We start from the raw sequence: 22260 nt of genomic DNA, 5'->3' as shown, positions 1-22260 counted from the left end.
TAGGCTGAACAGTTTAAAGTTGGAACGGTTTGAATCTGATGAAAAATGTGGAAAGCAGAGCGCGCCAAAATCTGGAGAAGAAGAAGAAGAAGTTGTTGAATAATAATAAGTAGATTAATTTTGGTGTAGAAAAGCATATGTGTGAATTCTTTGGAGCATTCAGACAATAATGTTCGTAAATGATCTACAGTGCAAGTGTCAAAAAGACAGAGAAAAGAAGTTGGTAGATGAGAAGAAATCCAAAAGTAAAATATAATGTAGAAATGCACCCAATTGCAGGAAATGTAGTCTTGATTTCAAAATGTTATTTTATTTTGGGGTTTGATAAAAATGTTCCTCTTTTTTCTCTCAAAGGGTGCTCACGTCCCAGGACTTACAGGGTCATAATGTGGTGCTTGTCAGAAAAACAATAGTGCTATCATAATGGTGCATGTTTTGACAGCAGTTATATTGACTCTGTGTATTTGCTGTGATCTAAGGTGGCGTGGGGATGATGTGCCCACTCAGCGAGCAGGGCAAGCAACTGGCCACCGAGGTGTCAAACATCCTTGGCATGGACGTGTGCGGCATCGACCTCCTCCAGCTCAACGACGGCTCCTTTGTAGTCTGTGAGGCCAACGCCAACGTGGGCTTCATCGCCTTCGACCAGGCCTGCGGCATGGACGTGGCTGGCATCGTGGCCGACTACGCTCTGTCTATGCTCCCCAACCGCCTCACCCGCAAGATGTCTCTGTTGTCGGTGGTGTCGAGCACCAGCGAGACCAGCAGCGAGCCTGAGGTGTGTCCTGTGCCTACCGGCGGCGGCTCCCTGCCCGAGGCCGTGTGCAACATGAGCGTGGGCTCCACTTCCAGCGAGAGCGACCCCGAGCTGGCCGAGCCCTTGCAGTCATCCCCCTGTCAGCCCTCGGCCCCGGGACTCCCCGACCCGGCCTACAACTTCAACACACTTCTCGCCAACGAGATCAAGCTATTGACTGAGTGAGAGGCACCATCATGCACCAGCAAACACACATTTCTGTATGCATAGCTATACAAATACATACATACATACATACATACATTCCTTCTTACAAACACATAGCGATGAATGCAAAAACAAACATAAAACATTTCTTCCTTAAACTAACTCCCTCCAAAAGATCTGAGGCTGCTCCCCTGACTCTCCTTCCTAAACCTCCTCAGTACTTAAACAATTGAAGTTCTTTATACTCCTAACCATTTGGGGCGGGGGGTAGAGTTTGTATTTGATCCTAACCCGTAGGGATTTTTAAAGAGAAGGTGAAACGCTATAGGAAATAGATGGTGTGTTTCCATCAAAGATGTTCCCTCTTAGACTGTTGGTGGATTGAAGACACTAGCTTGTTAAAGGGTTAGTCTGGCAGCACTTATTATCCGGTTACAGTGGAACATCCGAAGTCGCTCTGTCACGCTAGCTGACTTTAAACCCCCTGTGAAAAACACAAAAATGTAGAACTAAAATGAAGTAAAACTACTCACCTTCGAATACGCCTGACACCTTATAGAAAGAACCAAGGTTTCGGTATACAGTAGTACCTCGGTTTACGGGTTTATTAATTGCTTGTGTGACGGAGCTTGTAACCCCAAACACTTGTACGGTGGTACCTCAATTTAAGATTGCCATAACTTAAAGAGGGACTGCAGTTTTTTGGAATGTTGCCAATAAACCAAGAAACAGTAGATAACCTAAATGACTTTGGTTATAATATGTAGAAAACACATGACTTTTTTGTAAAAATAATGAAAAATTGTACAATGTATTTGCAAATACTGTAATATCACACGCATGCAAATACTCAAACATTTTGGGTATTATTTTGTCTAAATTAAAGATTTTGCAGATTGTACATTTAAATTTACAGCATACCTTAATTGTTTTAAGGGTTTGTGTTAGAGCATTAGCCTAGGTAACTTTTGGCTAAAAACATGTTTTCTTGTTTTTTTGTGGCAAGCGGTTTCAGACTTTTGAGGGGTCCTTTAGGGGTGTGGGGAAAAATCGATTCGAATTCAAATCGCGATTCTCACGTTGTACGATTCAGTATCGATTCTCATTTTTCAAAAATCTATTTTTATTTATATATTTTTTTAATTTTTATTTTTTTATTTTTTATTAATCAATCCAACAAAATAATACAAAGCAATACCATAACAATGCAATCCAATTCCAAAACCAAGCCCAACCCACAACACTCAGAACTGCAATAAACAGAGCAATTGAGAGGAGACACAAACACGACACAGAACAATCCAAAAGTAGTGAAACAAAAATGAATATTATCAACAACAGTATCAATATTAGTAACAATTTCAACATAGCAGTGATTAAAAATCCCTCATTGACATTATCATTAGACATTTATAAAAAAAATACAAAAATAAAAAAGAACAATAGTGTCACAGTGGCTTACACTTGCATCGCATCTCACAAGCTTGACAACACACTGTGTCCAATATTTTCACAAAGATAAAATAAGTCATATTTTTTGTTCACTTAATAGTTAAAACAAATTTACATTATTGCAATCAGTTGATAAAACATTGTCCTTTACAATTACAAAAGCTTTTTACAAAAATCTACTACTCTGCTTGCATGTCAGCATACTGGGGTAGATCCTGCTGAAATCCTATGTATTGAATGAATAGAGAATCGTTTTGAATCGGAAAAATATCGTTTTAGAATCGAGAATCGCGTTGAATCGAAAAAATCGATTTATAATCGAATCGTGACCCCAAGAATCGATATTGAATCGAATCGTGGGACACCCAAAGATTCGCAGCCCTAATGTCCTTCATTGAAAAGTGCACCGAAATGAACCACTCTGTGTGTTTAAGTGAGTTCCAACTGGTTGCAGATACGGAGCATTTAAGGCTAATTTTAAATAGCGCACTTAAAGGAACATGTTGCGGAAGGCCATGTTGTGAGTTGTCCAGTGAATGGTTGTACAAACACTTTCAATTTAAAATTCTCACGGGCTGGGGTCTTTCTGTCTGGTGTTTGCATGTTCTCCCCGTTACTGTGTGGGTTCTCTCCGGGTACTCCCACCTCCAGAAGACATGCACCTGGGAATAAGCTGATTGGCAACACTAAATTTAGCCCTAATTTGTTTTACAGTGATTTCCTGGCAACCACAGCTGCCAGTATTTTACCTTAAGTTCTATAGTTTTTTTTTGTAAACTGGTTAACAATATATCAGTTTTTTATGGTAATTTACTGTAAGCAAAAAAAAGTTATCAACTGAAAAATTTATGGATTTAACATCATCATACTGTCCGTCCATCCATCTTCTTCCGCTTATCCGAGGTTGGGTCGCGGGGGGAGTAGCCTAAGCAGAGAAGCCCAGACTTCCCTGTCCTCAGCTACTTCGTCAAGCTCCTCTTGTGGGATCCCGAGGCATTCCCGGGCAGATTGTCCCCCCGACGTGTTCTGGGTCTTCCCCGTGGCCTGATGTGCCCTAAACACCTCCCCTTGGAGAAGTCCGGGGGTTTGGTTAAATCTTACAAGGTTCACTTTGACATCCGCTGTGCTAACTAGCTGTAGGGATGGTTGGACCTGATTGTTTGCTAACAACTAGCCGAGAGACAGCTCATATCCCCAAAAAACCCGTAAGCAGAGGTACCACTTTATACATCTCTATAGATATTGCTGAAATTACTATGTTTATGTCTGTCCGTTATTAGGGAACATGACATTACAAGTCTTTGTGGTCGCATTGTTGCAATTCACTGTTAAAGTAATTGATACTTGACATTTTTCCTAGTATAAGACTAGTATTTACATTAGTATCTGCATGTGTATTTTATTGGTATTTATTAATTCTATTACTCAAACAACATTGTTGCTTATGTGTCGGCTGCACACAAAGAAGCAAGACCTTTTTGACCATTAGGTCACTCACAAGATTTGTGGAGATAGTTTGAAATCCAATATTCTAACTGTAGACATAATTGGAGTTATTTTACCACAAAATGTAAATTCAACTTGAGATTGCACCACATGTGAGGCTCTGGACTTCGGATGTTCTATTGTACATTAGGTAGAAATGAGCTAGCCCGTTGGCTATTCACCCAATCGTATGAAAAGCCTGAGACACCATAAGCAACTAAATATCAATACACTGCACTGAGAGACAAGCATTTATGATTGCATGAGGTCTTTTTGACAATGTGAGGACAGAGTTGAGTGCCATTAGTATTCCCCCCCCTCCCCCCCCCCCTCTTCTTATTATTATCAAGTTGTGTCCTTGTTGAGCCGTACCAGCAGCAACAGTCTGCCATGTTTTAAAACTTCAACTCAATGTCTAGCACTTTATGATAAACATATTTTCTTTGTCCGTACTCAGATTATAGTTTAAGGACACAAGATGCTGTGTCTACACTTGCAAAATATACCTCAAAAAGTGACTCGTCGCTGCCGTAGAATCGTTGAAAGATACAACACATATCAGCCAGGATGTTACACCTGGTTTTCCTTCCCTTTTCTCATTTTTTTTCTCGTTTTTCTAGCTGTTTTGTAAATATTTTCAGTATTGAATTTGCTCTGGTGGCAACTGTTACGCCGGGTTTCTGCCATAAATTGTACAGAACTGACATCGAGAAATTCGGTGCTAATATTTTTTTTCGGACAGAAGCGATTTCTCTGTCATTATTCATAAAAAAAAAACATCGGAGGGAATTATAACAATATATTTTTCCGTCATTTTTAACGAGAATGTTCCCTTTTTAGAAGGATTCAGGGACTTACTGCTGCCATCCATGTAATTCCGAAGTCGTTCCACTTTGAGGACCTTGGTGTTGACATTTGTTGTTTTTTTTTGTTTTGTTTTTGTCGACAACTCAGGGAAGCAGCCTGGATCTAAGCCTCGCCCTCTAACCTTCAAATAGCAGACATATCCACTGGAGATATCCCCCCAAAAAAACATTAACGCGCCAACAAGCCAGACAAGACATAACACAAGCAGCAATGAGAAAAAAGGTTACAGTATCAAAATGTGGTGTAATACCATAAATAACATGCACTTGCTCCTTTGCTTGTTCTATTATTGTTCATTGTTTTCTTCCTAATTTATATTTTTTAAAGACAAAAAAGTGGTTTGTGTGCACTAATAGTGTAAAAAAAATATATATATTTGGAAGCTTGTTTTCTGAAAAAAAAAACCCACAAGACACCAGGAAATGCAGCATTTTCCCCCCTGGGAAGAAAAAGGCTGCGGCCACAGTAGCTTCACAGATCAAAACACTACTGTGATGTCGTCCATTGACAAGTGTGACAAACAAACTGTGAAATAATCTGCCATCACATCTCCATACGGTGTATCCGAAAAGTATTCACAGCGCTTCACTTTTTCCACATTTTGTTATGTTACAGCCTTATTCCAAAATGGAATAAATGTATTTGTGTCCTCAAAATTCTACGGACAACACGCCGTAATGACAATGTGAAAACGTATTTTAACTTTTTTTTGCTACTTTACTGAAAATAAGCTGCCCAAAAGTAATGAAAAATGGTGCAATGTATTTGCAAATACTCAAACATTTTGGGTATTATTCTATCTAATTTTAAATAGCGCACTTAAAGTCCTACTGAAATGAATTTTTTTTATTTAAACGGGGATAGCAGATCCATTCTATGTGTCATACTTGATCATTTTGCGATATTGCCATATTTTTGCTGAAAGGATTTAGTAGAGAACATCGACGATAAAGTTCGCAACTTTTGGTCGCTGATAAAAAAAGCCTTGCCTGTACCGGAAGTAGCGTGACGTCACAAGTTGAAAGGCTCCTCACATTTCCCCATTGTTTACACCAGCAGCTAGAACGATTCGGACCGAGAAAGCGACGATTACCCCATTAATTTGAGCCAGGATGAAACATTCGTGGATGAGGAACGTTAGAGTGAAGGACTGGAGTGCATTGCAGGACGCATCTTTTTTCGCTCTGACCGTAACGTGATAGCATCGTGCTTAACTGCAGATAGAAACAGAAAAAATAAACCCCTGACTGGAAGGATAGACAGAAAATCAACAATACTATTAAACCATGGACCTGTAAATACACGGTTAATGCTTTCCAGCTTGGTGAAGCTTAACAATGCTGTTGCTAACGACGCCATTGAAGCTAACTTAGCAACAGGACCTCACTGAGCTATGCTAAAAACATTAGCGCTCCACCAACGCCAGCCAGCCCTCATCTGCTCATCAACACCCGTGCTCACCTGCGTTCCAGCGATCGACGGAAGGACGAAGGACTTCACCCGATCATCCGTGCGGTCGGCGGCTAGCGTCGACGGCTAGCGTCGGATAGCACGTCTGCTATCCAAGTCAAAGTCCTCCTGGTTGTGTTGCTGCAGGCAGCCGCTAATACACCGATCCCACCTACAACTTTCTTCTTTGCAGTCTTCATTGTTCATTAAACAAATTGCAAAAGATTCACCAACACAGATGTCCAGAATACTGTGGAATTTTGTGATGAAAACAGAGCTTTTTTGTATTGGATTCAATGGTGTCCGAATACTTCCGTTTAAACCATCGACGTCACGTGCAAACGTCATCATACCTACACGTTTTCAACCGGAAGTTTCGCGGGAAATTTAAAATTGCACTTTATAAGTTAACCCGGCCGTATTGGCATGTGTTGCAATGTTAAGATTTCATCATTGATATATAAACTATCAGACTGCGTGGTCGGTAGTAGTGGCTTTCAGTAGGCCTTTAAAGGAACATGTTGCGGAAGGCCATGTTGTGAGTTGTCCAGTGAATGGTTGTACAAATACTTTCATTTTAAAATCCTCACATACCGCTCACATGTCTCAGAAACACAGGCATTTTGCAGATACTATTATCGGTGACAGGGCAGAACGGCGAAGCAGTGGTTAACGCTCGTGCCTCACAGTGAGAAGGTCCTGGGTTCGGTTCCTGGGCTGGGGTCTTTCTAGGTGGAGTTTGCATGTTCTTACTAAAAAATAAACTGCCCGAAAGGTGTGCCAGGCTTGTGGCATTGTAATCAAAAACCTGCTCTGTGGCCTTTATGGTTAGAGTGTCCGCCCTGAGATCGGTAGGTCGTGAGTTCAAACCCCGGCCGAGTCATACCAAAGACTATAAAAATGGGACCCATTACCTCCCCGCTTGGCACTCACCATCAAGGGTTGGAATTGGGGGTTAAATCACCAAAATAATTCCCGAGCGCGGCCAGGGGATGAACAAGGGGATGGGTCGAATGCACAGGTAATTTCACCACACCTAGTGTGTGTGTGACGATTAAAGTAAGTTACTTTAACTTTTTTTTTTTAAAAAGACTTGAGGCTGTAATTGCTGCCAAAAATGCGTCAACAAAATATTAAGCAGAGGCTGTGAATATTTATGTCCATGTGATTTTTTGTTTTTGTTTTAATAAATTTGCAAAATGTAAAAAAAAAACAAAAAAAACTTTTGCATTGTTATTATGGGGTATTGTCTGTAGAATTTTGAGGACAAAAATGGATTTATTCCATTTTGGAATAAGGCTGTGATCTAACAAAATGTGGGAAAAGTCCAGCGCTGAATACTTTCCGGGTGCACCGTACGTCCCGGTATCAGCACACGTATCCCCAGTTGTTGTCGTCGTCCTTTGTTAACAAGTGTTTGTATCATTCCACCGTTTTGTTTACATGGTCCCAGATCAGCCAGTGACAAGGCACAAAAGCGTATGCAGACAGCACCTCTATCCCCAGTTTTTTTGCAAGAATTTCATTCGGGGACTGGCGTGTGTGTGTGTGTGTGGTATACGGCGTACGGATGGTGTGGAATAACAACACTTTTGATGCAAATATCATACAAGTCATCTAGAAAGTGTGCTTGGCCAGCTGTACAACCGACATGCATTGTTATCACTGACAAGCACGGGTGTCCAAAATCCGGCCCGTGGGATACATATATATATATATATATATATATATATATATATATATATATATATATATATATATATATATATATATATATATATATATATATACAGTACAGGCCAAAAGTTTGGACACACCTTCTCATTTCAATGTGTTTTCTTTATTTTCATGACTTTTACATTGTAGATTGTCAAGGCGTCAAAAACTCTGACACCTGTGAAGTGAAAACCATTTCAGGTGACTACACTGCAAAAACTGAAATCTAAGTAAGATTAAATATCTCAAATAAGGGTGATATTTGCTTATTTTCTGTCTGATAAGATCATTCTTCTCACTAAGCAGATTTTATGTTATAGAGTGTTTTTCTTGTTTTAAGGGTTTTGGTCCTAAATGATCTCAGTAAGATGTTACAGCTTGTAGCTGAGATTTTATGAACTATATTGAGTAAAACATGCTTGAAACTAGAATATCAACTGATGCAAAGCTGTGTCATCAACACTCAAGTATAAAACTACTTTTTTAAAGTAATAATTTATTACTTCAAGCTATGAAAAAAATAATCATGATGTATGCATATCATTATGTCAAGATAATGGCACTAGCATTTACTTAATTTAAGAATATTTTTCAACATATTGAGCAAAAAGGTCAAAAAGTGCACCTGTTATTAGTGAGAATATACTTATTTTAAGGTATTTTTGGGTTCATTGAGGTTAGCTAATTTTACTTGTTTTGGAAAGTCTCGGCAAGCCAAATTTTCTTGTTCTATTGGCAGATAATTTTGCTTAGTTCAAATAAAATACCCCTAATTTTTGTAATTTTTTTTTCTTGTTTTTGAACACTGACTTAGTGCAGTGTACCTCTTGAAGCTCATCGAGAGAATGCCAATAGTGTGCAAAGCAGTAATCAGAACAAAGGGTGGCTATTTTGACGAAACTAGAATATAAAACATGTTTTCAGTTATGTCACCTTTTTTTTGTTAAGTACATAACTCCACATGTGTTCATTCATAGTTTTTATGGCTTCAGTGACAATCTACAATGTAAATAGTCATGGAAATAAAGAAAATGCATTGAATGAGAAGGTGTGTCCAAACTTTTGGCCTGTACCGTTTATGTTTTTTGAAGTAAAACTAAACAGAACAAAATCAAGGATTCAAAAAAATTATAATTAAAATGTAAAATATATAATTGTCCATAGCATATCATGACCCACATTGTACTTGTTTAAGCATGTGTGACAAAGAGAAAGGTGGAAAATATCATACCCAAGTGACTTTGGACAGCCTGGATAAACTAGAAGCCCAACATGATTTCAACTCTTGATTTGGTGAATAGTTAGTTTTTCTCTGGAAATGACACAATTTATTAAAAAATAGGACTTATCCAATGTTCTCAAATGTATCATTTGGCCCTCTCTCTCGCTAAAGAAACCAAAAATCAAGTTGATTTTGACTTTACATAACTTAAAGCGGTCATTTTGTGAATTTCTTTTAACATTTAAAAACACTTCCTTGTGGTCTACATAACATGTAATGGTGGTTCTTTGGTCAAAATGTTACCTAGGTGATGTTTTACAGACCGTTTTATTTACGTGCCGAAGCCCACCTCCAGGCTAGGCCCGCTTCGACTGCCATGCCAACCATGTCGGGGTTTTTAGCGAGTCTACAGACGGTAAGAACTGTACGCTACTTTGTGTTAACAATGGCAACAGCGGAGGAGTTGAGTATGCATGTGCATGTACGAGCCAGTCTGCCCCACGACAAGAGGATAGAGAACCTGTTGACTACAACTTTGGACTACAGCTCTTCGGGTAAACCTCTACTACATATGGAGATATCCGCTGCCGTAACTGTGGCAAAATTAATTTTTTTAATTCCAAACGGCTCTTTTGGAGGACGTCTGAAGGAAGCAAGATTGTTTTATAAATGTAATTTATAAAAATCTTTGACGTTGTATGCAGACCCCAAATACACAAAAAAGGTACTTATCGGTAAGAAAAGGTTGGTTGTACATTATAGCAGTGGTCCCCAACCACCGATTGGTACAATCGCACAAGAAATTAAAAAAATGTTTTTTTATTTTTTTTTACTTTTATTAAATCAACATAAAAAACACAATATATACATTATATATCAATATAGATCAATACAGTCTGCAGGGATACAGTCCGTAAGCACACTGTGATTGTATTTCTTATAAAAAAAAAAAAATGTTTTTTTTTTGTTTTTTTTTAAATTTTCAAGCGTTGACTGGTCCGCAGCTACAAAAGGTTGGGGACCACTGCATTATAGGACCCTTTAAAATTATGAAATAAACACAATATCGTAATTTTTTTGTATTTGTATTTTTTTTTTGTACAAAATTATCAAATTTATGACTTAGTTATCCTTTGCCACATTGTGCTCCAAATCGCAAATGTAAACATTTTTTTTTGGTCCTAAATTAAGCATTTTCAAGCATAAAAATGATGAAATAAACTAAAGTATGGATACTACTGCAGTGTCAGCCACTAGAGGAGACACAACCAATCAGAGCATGCTGTTCACGGATTGGCTGAAACTCAGCCAGTATTACTATATTGGATTCAAAGGGTGACTAAAGGGTGTTAATGTTGACAAATTTAGAAAAACATTTTATTTTTTTTAAATGTTTTAGCAATGAAAATATTTGATATATAATAAATGATTCCTACTTTGCAGAAATGGATTTGTCACGGCCATATCCAGAATCAACAGCGATAAAAGAGGGAGCCTCTACTGCAGGGGTGTCAAAAGTACGGATCAGGCCCGGGAAAAGGTTTTATCCGGCCCCCGGGATGAGTTTGCTGAGTATAAAAATGAGCCTAAATGTTTGAATGAAAGAAACTGCTGTTCGAAATGTGTCCACTAGATGTCGCAATAGCAATTCTTTGTATCTTTGTAGATGATGCTACATATGTAAAAAAAAAATAAACACATGTTAGAACATCAGTCGAGGAAAATGAGCAAACTTTATAAATAACATCCTGCAATTTGATTTTGATATTATTTTTATTATCTTGATGGATTGAAAATTAACACCAATGAGTTGACTGATGAACATTATCACATAATTTATTCAGAAAGTATAAATAACGACAAATAAAGATAGAATATTATTAACCGCAACATGTGTAAGAAAAAAAAGAAAAAAAAACCGGCAACATTATGAATTGTACATTTTCAGAATGTACTTGTTCTATTTTTAAACAAAGAAAACAATCTGAAGTTGTCTTTATTTTTAAGTTCTCGTGCCGTGATTTTACCAGTCCGGCCCACTTGGGAGTAGATCTTTCTCCGTGTGGCCCCCGATCTAAAATAAGTTTGACCACCCCTCATCTACTGTCAAAATGTCTTCTTTTTTTTTAGACTTGTGTCATTTCCTGCCCATTCACCATGTCAATCAACTCAAAATATGTACAAGTTGGAATTACTTTTGAGGTTATTTTATGTATTTGGACTCACAAAGCACAACTAATACATTCTTCACGCGACTAATGTGTATTTGGTGCGCGAATACAACTGAAAAAAAGGGAATATAAGGAAATAAGTGCATTTCCGTGTTTTACTGCCTCTGGAAAAAAGGAATGAGAATGCCAAAAAACCTGCTGTGTAACCGAGTACTAATATGGGTAGTGGTAAGAGGATTGTTTTAAGGATTATGTGTAAATATTTGGAGAAATACATTGGACGATCCAGTTGATGACAAAATAGTCTGGGAGGAAGGATGTAGCAAAGTTCAAGCAGGACAATATTAATATTGAGTTATGAGTAGCTAGCGAGGTTTGGAAAGTACGATGCGGTTGTTACACACATGCCCTTATTGTTCTTATACTGGTCATCATTCTGAAAGTGTTAAGAAACATGCTCCAAAATGTGTTATCAACAAAATGTTCAAAATGGTGTAAATAATTCCCTTTCATTTTCATTATATATTTTTTTTTTTAGATTAAAATAAAGACAAGTGATTATTCAAAACCCAACTAAACTGTGTCCTCTCTCTGTTTTAAGAGTTGTGGTTTTATATAAAAACATGGATTATAAAGGGTTGTTTAGATTATTTATTTATGAATTATTTAGCACAAAGTGGAGCCTAAAGTATATATTTTTTTGGACAGTTGCTAAATAAAGTTTGTAATTTTTTCCCTTAAATAAAGCTGGTAATAATTGATTGATTTCAGACAAACTTTAAAGATGGTAAAAAAATATATGTACAGTTTTTGTTGACAAAATACAATAAAACCTTTAAAGATCAATGGCACTGATGTCATAATTTGGAATTTGACCCCAATTCTCTGGAAAAATGTGCTAAGCAAGAATGGACATTTGACATAACTTCCTTAATTAATTAATGAGAAACTATGATTGATTTATTGTTTGTTTGTTTTTTAAACATAATGTTTATTTATTCATTTGATAGGGTAATCATAATACAGGTACTGAGAAAACAGACACTTTTTTTGTCCCCCCCCCCCCCCCCCCCCAAAAAAAGTATAATAATAATAAAATACAAATCACAAAAAAATAAATAAGTCATAATTTGAAATTTGACCACAATTCTCTGTAAAAATGTGCTAAGCAAGAATGGACATTTGACATAACTTCCTCAATTAATTAATGACAAACTATGATTGATTTATTGTTAAAAAAAAAAATTTAATATTATGTTTATTTATTCATTTGATAGGGAAATCATAATACAGGTACTGAGAAAACACACTTTTTTTTGGTCCCCCGCATCCCCCCCCAAAAAATACAAAAAAATTATAATAAAATACAAATCACAAAAATAAATAAATGTCATAATTTGGAATTTGACCACAATTCTCTGGAAAAATGTGCTAAGCAAGAATGGACATTTGACATAACTTCCTTAATTAATTAATGAGAAACTATGATTGATTTATTGTTACTTTTTTTTTTTTAAACATAATGTTTATTTATTCATTTGATAGGGTAATCATAATACAGGTACTGAGAAAACAGACACTTTTTTTTGTCCCCCCCCCCAAAAAAAAAAGTATAATAATAATAAAATACAAATCACAAAAAAATAAATAAGTCATAATTTGAAATTTGACCACAATTCTCTGTAAAAATGTGCTAAGCAAGAATGGACATTTGACATAACTTCCTCAATTAATTAATGACAAACTATGATTAATTTATTGTTAAAAAAATTTTTTTAATATTATGTTTATTTATTCATTTGATAGGGAAATCATAATACAGGTACTAAAAAACAGACACTTTTTTTGGTCCCCCCCCCAAAAAAATACTAATAAAATACAAATCACAAAAAAAAAAGAATACAAAAAAAAAGGCATGATTTGGAATTTGACCACAATTCTCTGGAAAAATGTGCTAAGCAAGAATGGACATTTGACATAACTTCCTTGATTAATTAATGCTAAACTATGATTAATTTATTGTTACATTTTTTTAAAATATATAATATTTGTTTATTCATTTGACCGGAAATCATAATACAGGTACTGAGAAAACAGAAAACAAAAAAATAAATAAATAATAAAACATAATAATTTTAAAAAATACAAAAATCACCCCCTAGTGGGTAGCTATGTACTGCCTTCCTCTTCACCACAAGCAGATAGAGAATCACACGAATTGACTAAAAGAAAAAAAAGTAACAAAAAAAAAACAAAAATCACAAACCTACAGAGAAGTGTCACTGAATAAAAACAACAAAAAAAAGTTATTCATTTTTACATATGTTGGTTATAACTAACAAAAAGTGTATCCACTACGATCTACATGGAATGCAGACCACGTTTTTGCACCGAAATCCCCCCCGAAAGGAGCAGTTTTCCTTTTATGTTGTCAGTCCTCATCTACTTTTATGATATGAAGTGGTTCACTTATTTTTACACTCAAATAATAGTAAAAACATATTCAATAAGGTTTCGATGGTGAGTTTGATGAAGTATTTTCCTTATATTTAATATTCAGCTTCTCCATATTAGTGGAGGACGCTCGCATTTTGGGGGGAATTTATGGCTCGGTTTGCTCACGCAGGCACTGTGACAAAAAAGTCCAGTCCGTAATGTTATGATATAACTTTTCTTTCATACAAATATAAATCATATTGAGCTCAGTGGTCGCTGAATGGCTGAAGTGAAGGAAGCTTGTGTTGGTTTGTGTGAGCTGGGTGTGGCGCCTATCCAGGAGTGGACTGTGGAGCTGTGCTGACCAGCTGTAACAAGGCCCGGATGGGCTCCGTCAGGTCATGGTTTGGTATCATCTGGCTGGCTTGCAGTGCCGTGCGTCCAAATCCCAGTGCCTGACACACACCCACACACACACACACACACACACACACACACACACACACCGGAAACAAAGACAAGCAGCTGCAGCTGTCACACCATGGAGAGAAAAGCTGATTATGTAATATCAACTGGACTGTTTGTTTTAGCCCACTTAGCTGTTCGGACATGCTGACCTGCTCTGTTATTAGAATTAGTGTAATTTTATGGAACCAAAAAAAAAAAATTGATTTGAAATTTGAAAAAATATTTACAAACTTTTTTTGGTTGCAAATCGTTGCAAAATATTCGGTACTTTTTGGTTGCCAATCTTTTTTTTGTTGGAAAAAAAAACATTTTGGGTGGGATGCATATCGTTTTTTCGGTTGCAAATCTTTTTTCTTTTTGCCTACTGTGGAAGTTGCCTCCTAGCAGCTCCACTACCTAGCCAAGCGTGCAGGTTTTAACAAGGTTTTAATAAACATAGGTTTTTAACAAAAGTTTTCTCCAGCAGCACATGACCTTTCAGTCTCGTCCGTATCCTCTCTCTTTCTCTCTGCTCCCGGCCGCTTACTGTTAAAGACAACAGATGATTAGATTAACACGTACCACCTGTGAAATCGAATCACCTGCCAGCCGTGTCTCGCCGTCAGCACTGCCACGCCCCCGTCTGATGGTGCTCTGTCATCAGCACCATGGACAGAGGCGGTGACCTTTGCTCCTGCAGGCAGCGCTGACAGCATCTCCCTCCACACCTACAAATCCTTTTTTTTTTATTACGACTCACCTTTGATCTTCTAAACAAAATGTTAAAAGCCCTTTTATTGGTCAGTAGCTCTCTCTAATAGTGCTGAGGGCGGAAATATGTATGGTGGCTATGGTCACACCATCCTCTGAGGCTGACTCGTAAAAAGGCCAAAAGATTGAAATTGAGTCATAACCAAAAAAAATTATATATATATATATATATATATATATATATATATATATATATATATATATATATATATATATATATATATATATATATATATATATATATATATATATATATATATATATATATTTGCAACCAAAAAAAGGCTTGTAACAAAAAAAAAATTTTTTTTTACCTAAAATAGCAAAATTAATATGATTGTAAGCCCCCACAAATAGCAAACAAAAACAAAAAAAAATTGCAACAAAATAATAATTTGTGACAAAAAATGTGCAATCCCGAAACATTTTTGATTAAAAAAAATTGTAACAAAAGAAGAGATTTGCTACTAAAACAAATACAGTTTGTAACTTCCCTCCTCCAATATGATAACACCATCCTCCGACACTGACTAATAAAAATGCTTCTTACCTATGAGGCTGACTCGTAAAAAGGCCAAAACATTGAAATTGAGTCGTAACCAAAAAAAAAAGAAAAGATATTTGCAACCAAAAAAAGGCTTTTAACAAAAAATTTAGGTTTTTTAACCTAAAAATAGCAAAATAAATATGATTGTAAGCCCCCACAAATAGCAAACAAAAAAATAAAATTTGCAACAAAATAATAATTTGTGACAAAAAATGTGCAATCCCAAAACATTTTTGATTAAAAAAAAATTGTAACAAAAGAAAAGATTTGCTACTAAAACAAATACAGTTTGTAACTTCCCTCCTCCAAAACAAATGCAACCTAAAAAAACATTGCAAGGAAAAACGATTAAAAATAACAGATTTGCATCCCAAACAATTTTTTTTATCCAGAAAAATTATTTTCAAACAAATATAATTTTTTGGAAAATATTTTTTTTACATTTCAAATCAATTTGTGGTGCCAATATGATAACACCATCCTCCGACACTGACTAATAAAAATGTTTCTAACCTATGGATCAGATGAGATTAAGTCGTAACTAAAAAAATTAGTTGGAAATAAAAAAAGATTTGCAAACAATGAAAATATTTGCAAAGAAAAAAAGATTTCTAACAAAAAAAAATTGCAACCCCCACTTCCCAAAAACCTTAACAAAAATCATTTGGCAACGATTGGGACAACGGCTGAAAATTAGCATTTACACTGTTTATTCAAGTGTTGATTAATGTGCACTGTCCCAATTAAATAAATGAATTACAATATAATACAAAAAATATTGCAACCAAAAAAAAGATTGTGAAAAAAAGGGAAAAAAAATTGGCACCATAAAATGATTTTCTAACAAAACTCATTTTTGTTTGAAAATATTTTTATTTTATTTCAAAATCCATTTGTCACGCCAATATGGTCGCACCATTCTCCAAGGCTGACTAATAAAAACCTATTGTTCACAAGCTTGAAACCAAAAAAGGTTTTGGAAATGATAAAGATTTGCAACCAAAAATCTGCAACCCCTAAAAATGTTTCAACCAAAAAACGATTTGTAACAACGAAGACTTGCTACTAAAATAGATTTGTAACCAAAAAAAAACATTTGTAAAAAAAAAATTGCTGCCAAAATAAAGGATTTGACACACACAAAAAAACGCTTTGTAAAAAATTAATGAAAAATGTCATCCAAAAAATAGATTTGCATCTATAAAAGGGATTTTCAAACAAAAATAATATTTGTTTGAAAACATATTTTTATATTTCAAAATCCATTTGTCACGCCAATACGGTCGCACCGTCCTAATAATAAAAACCTATTGTCCACAAGTTTGAAACCAAAAAAGGTTTTGGAAATGAAAAAGATTTGCAACCAAAAAAAATGTGCAACCCCTAAAAGTTAGTTTGAAAACATATTTTTAAATTTCAAATCCATTTGTCACGCCATCCCCCAAGACTTTTTATTTGCCTGACTGGGGGGAAAATACCAAAGACTAGGGTTAGGCCATACTGACCGATAAAAAGGCTTCTAACATATATGAGACCACGCCCACAAGATTGAAGTTGTCTCGTAACCAAGGATGTCCGATAATGGCTTTTTGCCGATATCTGATATTCCGATATTGTCCAACTCTTTAATTACCGATACCGATATCAACAGATACCGATATATACAGTCATGGAATTAACACATTATTATGCCTAATTTGGACAACCAGGTATGGTGAAGATAAGGTCCTTTTTTAAAAAATAAAAATAAAATAAGATAAGATAAATAAATTAAAAACATTTTCTTGAATAAAAAAGAAAGTAAAACAATATAAAAACAGTTACATAGAAACTAGTAATTAATGAAAATGAGTCAATTTAACTGTTAAAGGTTAGTACTATTAGTGGACCAGCAGCACGCACAATCATGTGTGCTTACGGACTGTATCCCTTGCAGACTGTATTGATATATATTGATATATAATGTAGGAACCAGAATATTAATAATAGAAAGAAACAAGCCTTTTGTGTGAATGAGTGTGAATGAGTGTAAATGGGGGAGGGGGGTTTTTTGGGTTGGTGCACTAATTGTAAGTGTATCTTGTGTTTTTTATGTTGATTTAAAAAAAAAAAAAACGATACTGATAATTAAAAAAAAACATACCGATAATTTCCGATATTAAATTTTCAAGCATTTATCGGCATCTATATACACTACCGTTCAAAAGTTTGGGGTCACCCAAACAATTTTGTGGAATAGCCTTCATTTCTAAGAACAAGAATAGACTGTCGAGTTTCAGATGAAAGTTCTCTTTTTCTGGCCATTTTGAGCGTTTAATTGACCCCACAAATGTGATGCTCCAGAAACTCAATCTGCTCAAAGGAAGGTCAGTTTTGTAGTTTCTGTAACGAGCTAAACTGTTTTCAGATGTGTGAACATGATTGCACAAGGGTTTTCTAATCATCAATTAGCCTTCTGAGCCAATGAGCAAACACATTGTACCATTAGAACACTGGAGTGATAGTTGCTGGAAATGGGCCGCTATACACCTATGTAGATATTGCACCAAAAACCAGACATTTGCAGCTAGAATAGTCATTTACCACATTAGCAATGTATAGAGTGTATTTCTTTAAAGTTAAGACTAGTTTAAAGTTATCTTCATTGAAAAGTACAGTGCTTTTCCTTCAAAAATAAGGACATTTCAATGTGACCCCAAACTTTTGAACGGTAGTGTACATTTCTACTCGTAACCCAAAAAAATATTTGCAACCAGAACTATAAATATTTTTGTTTGTTTGCATTAAGACACACTTTTTACGCTCTTTCTAACTGAATAGGACCAAGATAGAGTCCCTAGTTGGTGGCTGCGTAAACAACCGTGCATCAGGAAACAAACCACTCGTGCTGACATGGCTGAAAGTTGTCTTCTTTAACCCTGACAAATGTGCTGTGGGACCTTCTCGGCCTTGTAAAATCACTTCTAAATCTTGTCGTAGTGAAACTTGCAGCAATGTGCTTTTTTGAAATGACTGCAAGCTACAAATGAAGGCAAAACATGGACAAATGTGGTCAGAATATCCCATTCAAAACCAAAATGACCATCATGCATCAAAGAGGAGGAGCCACGAGATGGCAGATTCTTTCTTTTGGAGCGACACAAACACGTTTTATTTCAAACTGTCACGTCTCATTGAAGTAAAGCGAGTATTTTGGTGCCTGGCAAACATTACCCTGCATGAGAAACCAGTGTCTGTTGTGTGTTTATGGTTATACCGCTTAGCCTCCTTTTATAGGACAAGGAACTCCTTGTCCTATAAAGGAGGCTTCAACTTTCAATTTAAAATGTCCCTCTATTGCTGACAACAGTGGCACTTGTTTTGTAGTTCTGGACCTAAAAATGAGAAAACCCCAAACCGGTGAAGTTGGCACGTTGTGTAAGTGGTAAATAAAAACAAAATACAATGATTTACAAATCCTTTTCAACCTACACTACCGTTCAAAAGTTTGGGGTCACATTGAAATGTCCTTATTTTTGAAGGAAAAGCACTGTACTTTTCAATGAAGATAACTTTAAACTAGTCTTAACTTTAAAGAAATACACTCTATACATTGCTAATGTGGTAAATGACTATTCTAGCTGCAAATGTCTGCTTTTTGGTGCAATATCTACATAGGTGTATAGAGGCCCATTTCCAGCAACTATCACTCCAGTGTTCTAATGGTACAATGTGTTTGCTCATTGGCTCAGAAGGCTAATTGATGATTAGAAAACCCTTATGCAATCATGTTCACACATCTGAAAACAGTTTAGCTCGTTACAGAAACTACAAAACTGACCTTCCTTTGAGCAGATTGAGTTTCTGGAGCATCACGTTTGTGGGGTCAATTAAACGCTCAAAATGGCCAGAAAAAGAGAACTTTCATCTGAAACTCGACAGTCTATTCTTGTTCTTAGAAATGAAGGGTATTCCACAAAATTTTTTGGGTGACCCCAAACTTTTGAACGGTAGTGTATGTTCAATTGAATAGACTGCTAAGACAAGATACTTAACATTCGAACTGGAAAACTGGATTTTTTTTTGCAAATTTTAGCTCATTTGGAATTTGATGCCTGCAACATGTTTCAAAAAAAGCTGGCACAAGTGGGAAAAAAAGACTGAGAAAGTTGAGGAATGCACTTATTTGGAACATCCCACAGGTGAACAGGCTCATTGGGAACAGGTGGGTGCCATGATTGGGTATAAAAGCAGCTTCCATGAAATGCTCGGTCATTCACAAACAAGGATGGGGCGAGGGTCACCCCTTTGTGAACAAATGCGTGAGATAATTGCCGAACAGTTTAAGCGTTATTGCAAGGAATTTGGCAAAGTTTGGTGGTAGCGGGGGGTGTATATTGCAGCCCGGAAGAGTTAGGGCTGCATGGGATTATGGGTATTTGTTCTGTTGTGTTTATGTTGTGTTACGGTGCGGATGTTCTCCCGAAATGTGTTTGTCATTCTTGTTTGGTGTGGATTCACAGTGTGGCGCATATTTGTAACAGTGTTAAACTTGTTTATACGGCTACCCTCAGTGTGACCTGTATGGCTGTTGACCAAGTACTGTATGTCTTGCAGTCACTTACGTGTGTCTGCAGAAGCCTCATACAACATGTGACTGGGCTGGCACGCCGTTTGTACAGGTTGTAGAGGGCGCTAAAGGCAGTGCCATCACGGCACGCCCTTAATATTGTTGTTTGGGTGAAAATCGGCAGACATTTGAGAGAATGGTTGCCCTGAAATTCGGGAGTCTCCCGGAAAAATCGGGAGAGTTGGCAAGTATGACGCTGTCAAGCGCCATTCATAGAAAACTCGCGGGCCGCACTAACATAACATTTTCATATTAAGATGCGGGCCGCGTGTCTGAGACCTCTGCTATAAATGGTTATTAATTTATATTTATTTTTTGCTCATAATTTTAACCTTGTCATTGGACCACGGAGACAAAAACATGCAATTAATTGATCAAAATGATAGTTTTATATGCCTCTATGCAGGAGAATGGGCTCCAGTTCTGTAGGTGACCTCCCACCAAGTAGAGTTAGTTATCTATCGATTAGTCAAAAACTAACTTATATTATAGAAAATTACTTCCAGATTAATTTTCAGGAGCAAAAAAAAAACACCTTGTTAGTGAAATGTGGGTCATTGTGTTTATTATGTGCGAGCTAACCCACACTAACAAATGGAAGTGTCGTGTTTGTGCAATTGGCGTCCGAGTCTATTTTAGTGCGTCAGGTTTGCCAAGATGGACTTAAGCTTAGACTCCTCTGGACGCAATAAAATTAAGGACACAGCCAAGGTTTTAAAAGGTTAAAGGTCACCTGTGATGTGTGGACAACCTTTGTTTAACTCACTCCTTCACCACACTTACTGGACACAACATTAGGTACATGTGCACTTGTGTAATAAAAAAAAAGGGCTGTATTGAAAAGCCCAAAATGATGGCCAAATTATGAGTTAAGATGATTTTTTTTTTACTATGTTCTAGTTATTGTTTAAGCTGGAAATGACACAAGAGCCTATCTTAAGAGATTGTCAGTGTTTACATTGTGTGTGTCATTCTCAAGGATGTTGGTAACTTCTCCTATTACCAGGAGAGCATTATGCACTGCGAAGTGTGGAAGGAGCAAGATTAAGTGTCTAAAATCAAGGTCAAAAGTCCATATTATGACAAAAAAAAATGTTTTTCATAGACCAATATGCTTATCGTGAATAATATTTGTACTAAAGTCTAAAATATATTGCTAAAAAATAAACACAACAATAAAATTTAACGTGTTCTGCATGCTGACTTTTGGCAGTTAAGCAAACTTCTATATTATGTATGACATGATGCAAATTGATATTTTCTGTGGCGTTATTTGCACATTTGATAATGTCTAAGAATAATGCCACCTTGCCTTGACATTATTGCAGAGCATCGCATTTCGACACAATATTTAGGATAGGATAGGATAGGAAGGATAGACTCTTATTTATCCCACAATGGAGAATGTATTAATTTATTTTTAATAAATAATTATGATTTAATAATAATATAATAATAGTATATAATATATAATTGTAATGATATAATAATATTATTAAAATTTTAATTATAATATATTATAATATGATATTATAATAATTAATTTTTATATACATTTATTTAACGTACCATTATTATATCATTCGATTAAATTATGTATTCCATCAAATATAGTGTCATATTCAATACACATATTTCATTATGCATACTGTGTAGTCATTGTGCCATGTTATTTATTATTCATTTTCCTAATTACCTGGGAGAGATTCCTCCATGTTGACTCATGGGATTACAAATAAGGTTCCTTTGCTCAACAAAAGGTCAACAATATTTTGTGTTGCACTGTAGTTGCATTATGTGGTTTGCCCTAGAGAGAGGTGTATATCAATAATATCTATACCACAGGTGTTAACCTCAAGGCCGTTTTTTGAGGCCCGCAAAAACCTGGAAAAATGTGCATCATTAATCATCATAATGTTATCTGAGCATGCAGCAAACTATATTATATGATCAGATGTCACTAACATTTTTTTTTGTAATACAAATAAATGCTTAAATATCTGCTTGTCACCCTGACTTATGATTTCATAGCAAGTTAGCCATTAATTTGTACATAAAAAAATCTAATGGATAGGCAATTGTGCAATGATATCATGAGGCGATTCCACACTAATAGTCATATTA

General features: G+C 36.0%; 2 protein-coding genes across 4 annotated transcripts in view; one reads left to right on the top strand and one right to left on the bottom strand.

Moving 5' to 3' along the window:
• Positions 1-22260, top strand: part of rimkla (ribosomal modification protein rimK-like family member A) — a 72858-nt gene that overhangs the window by 29479 nt on the left and 21119 nt on the right. Inside the window, exons 5-6 of one of the 2 annotated variants that reach the window (XM_062054415.1) lie at positions 480-978; positions 10599-11904. In XM_062054415.1, coding sequence (XP_061910399.1) covers positions 480-978; positions 10599-10788 — 689 coding nt within the window. In that variant the 3' untranslated portion in view covers positions 10789-11904. Of the gene's footprint in view, positions 1-479; positions 979-10598; positions 11905-22260 lie in introns of those variants that run through there. The other variant, XM_062054416.1, reaches the window with a different exon arrangement.
• Positions 13360-22260, bottom strand: part of zmynd12 (zinc finger, MYND-type containing 12) — a 36130-nt gene continuing 27229 nt past the window's right edge. For both annotated transcript variants that reach the window (XM_062054418.1, XM_062054417.1), the window contains one exon: positions 13360-14217. In XM_062054418.1, coding sequence (XP_061910402.1) covers positions 14095-14217 — 123 coding nt within the window. In that variant the 3' untranslated portion in view covers positions 13360-14094. The remainder of the gene's footprint in view (positions 14218-22260) is intronic.

Source organism: Entelurus aequoreus, linkage group LG07, assembly GCF_033978785.1.
Source record: "Entelurus aequoreus isolate RoL-2023_Sb linkage group LG07, RoL_Eaeq_v1.1, whole genome shotgun sequence".
Taxonomy (NCBI): Eukaryota; Metazoa; Chordata; class Actinopteri; order Syngnathiformes; family Syngnathidae; genus Entelurus; species Entelurus aequoreus.
This window is presented reverse-complemented; position numbering and strand designations above follow the sequence as displayed.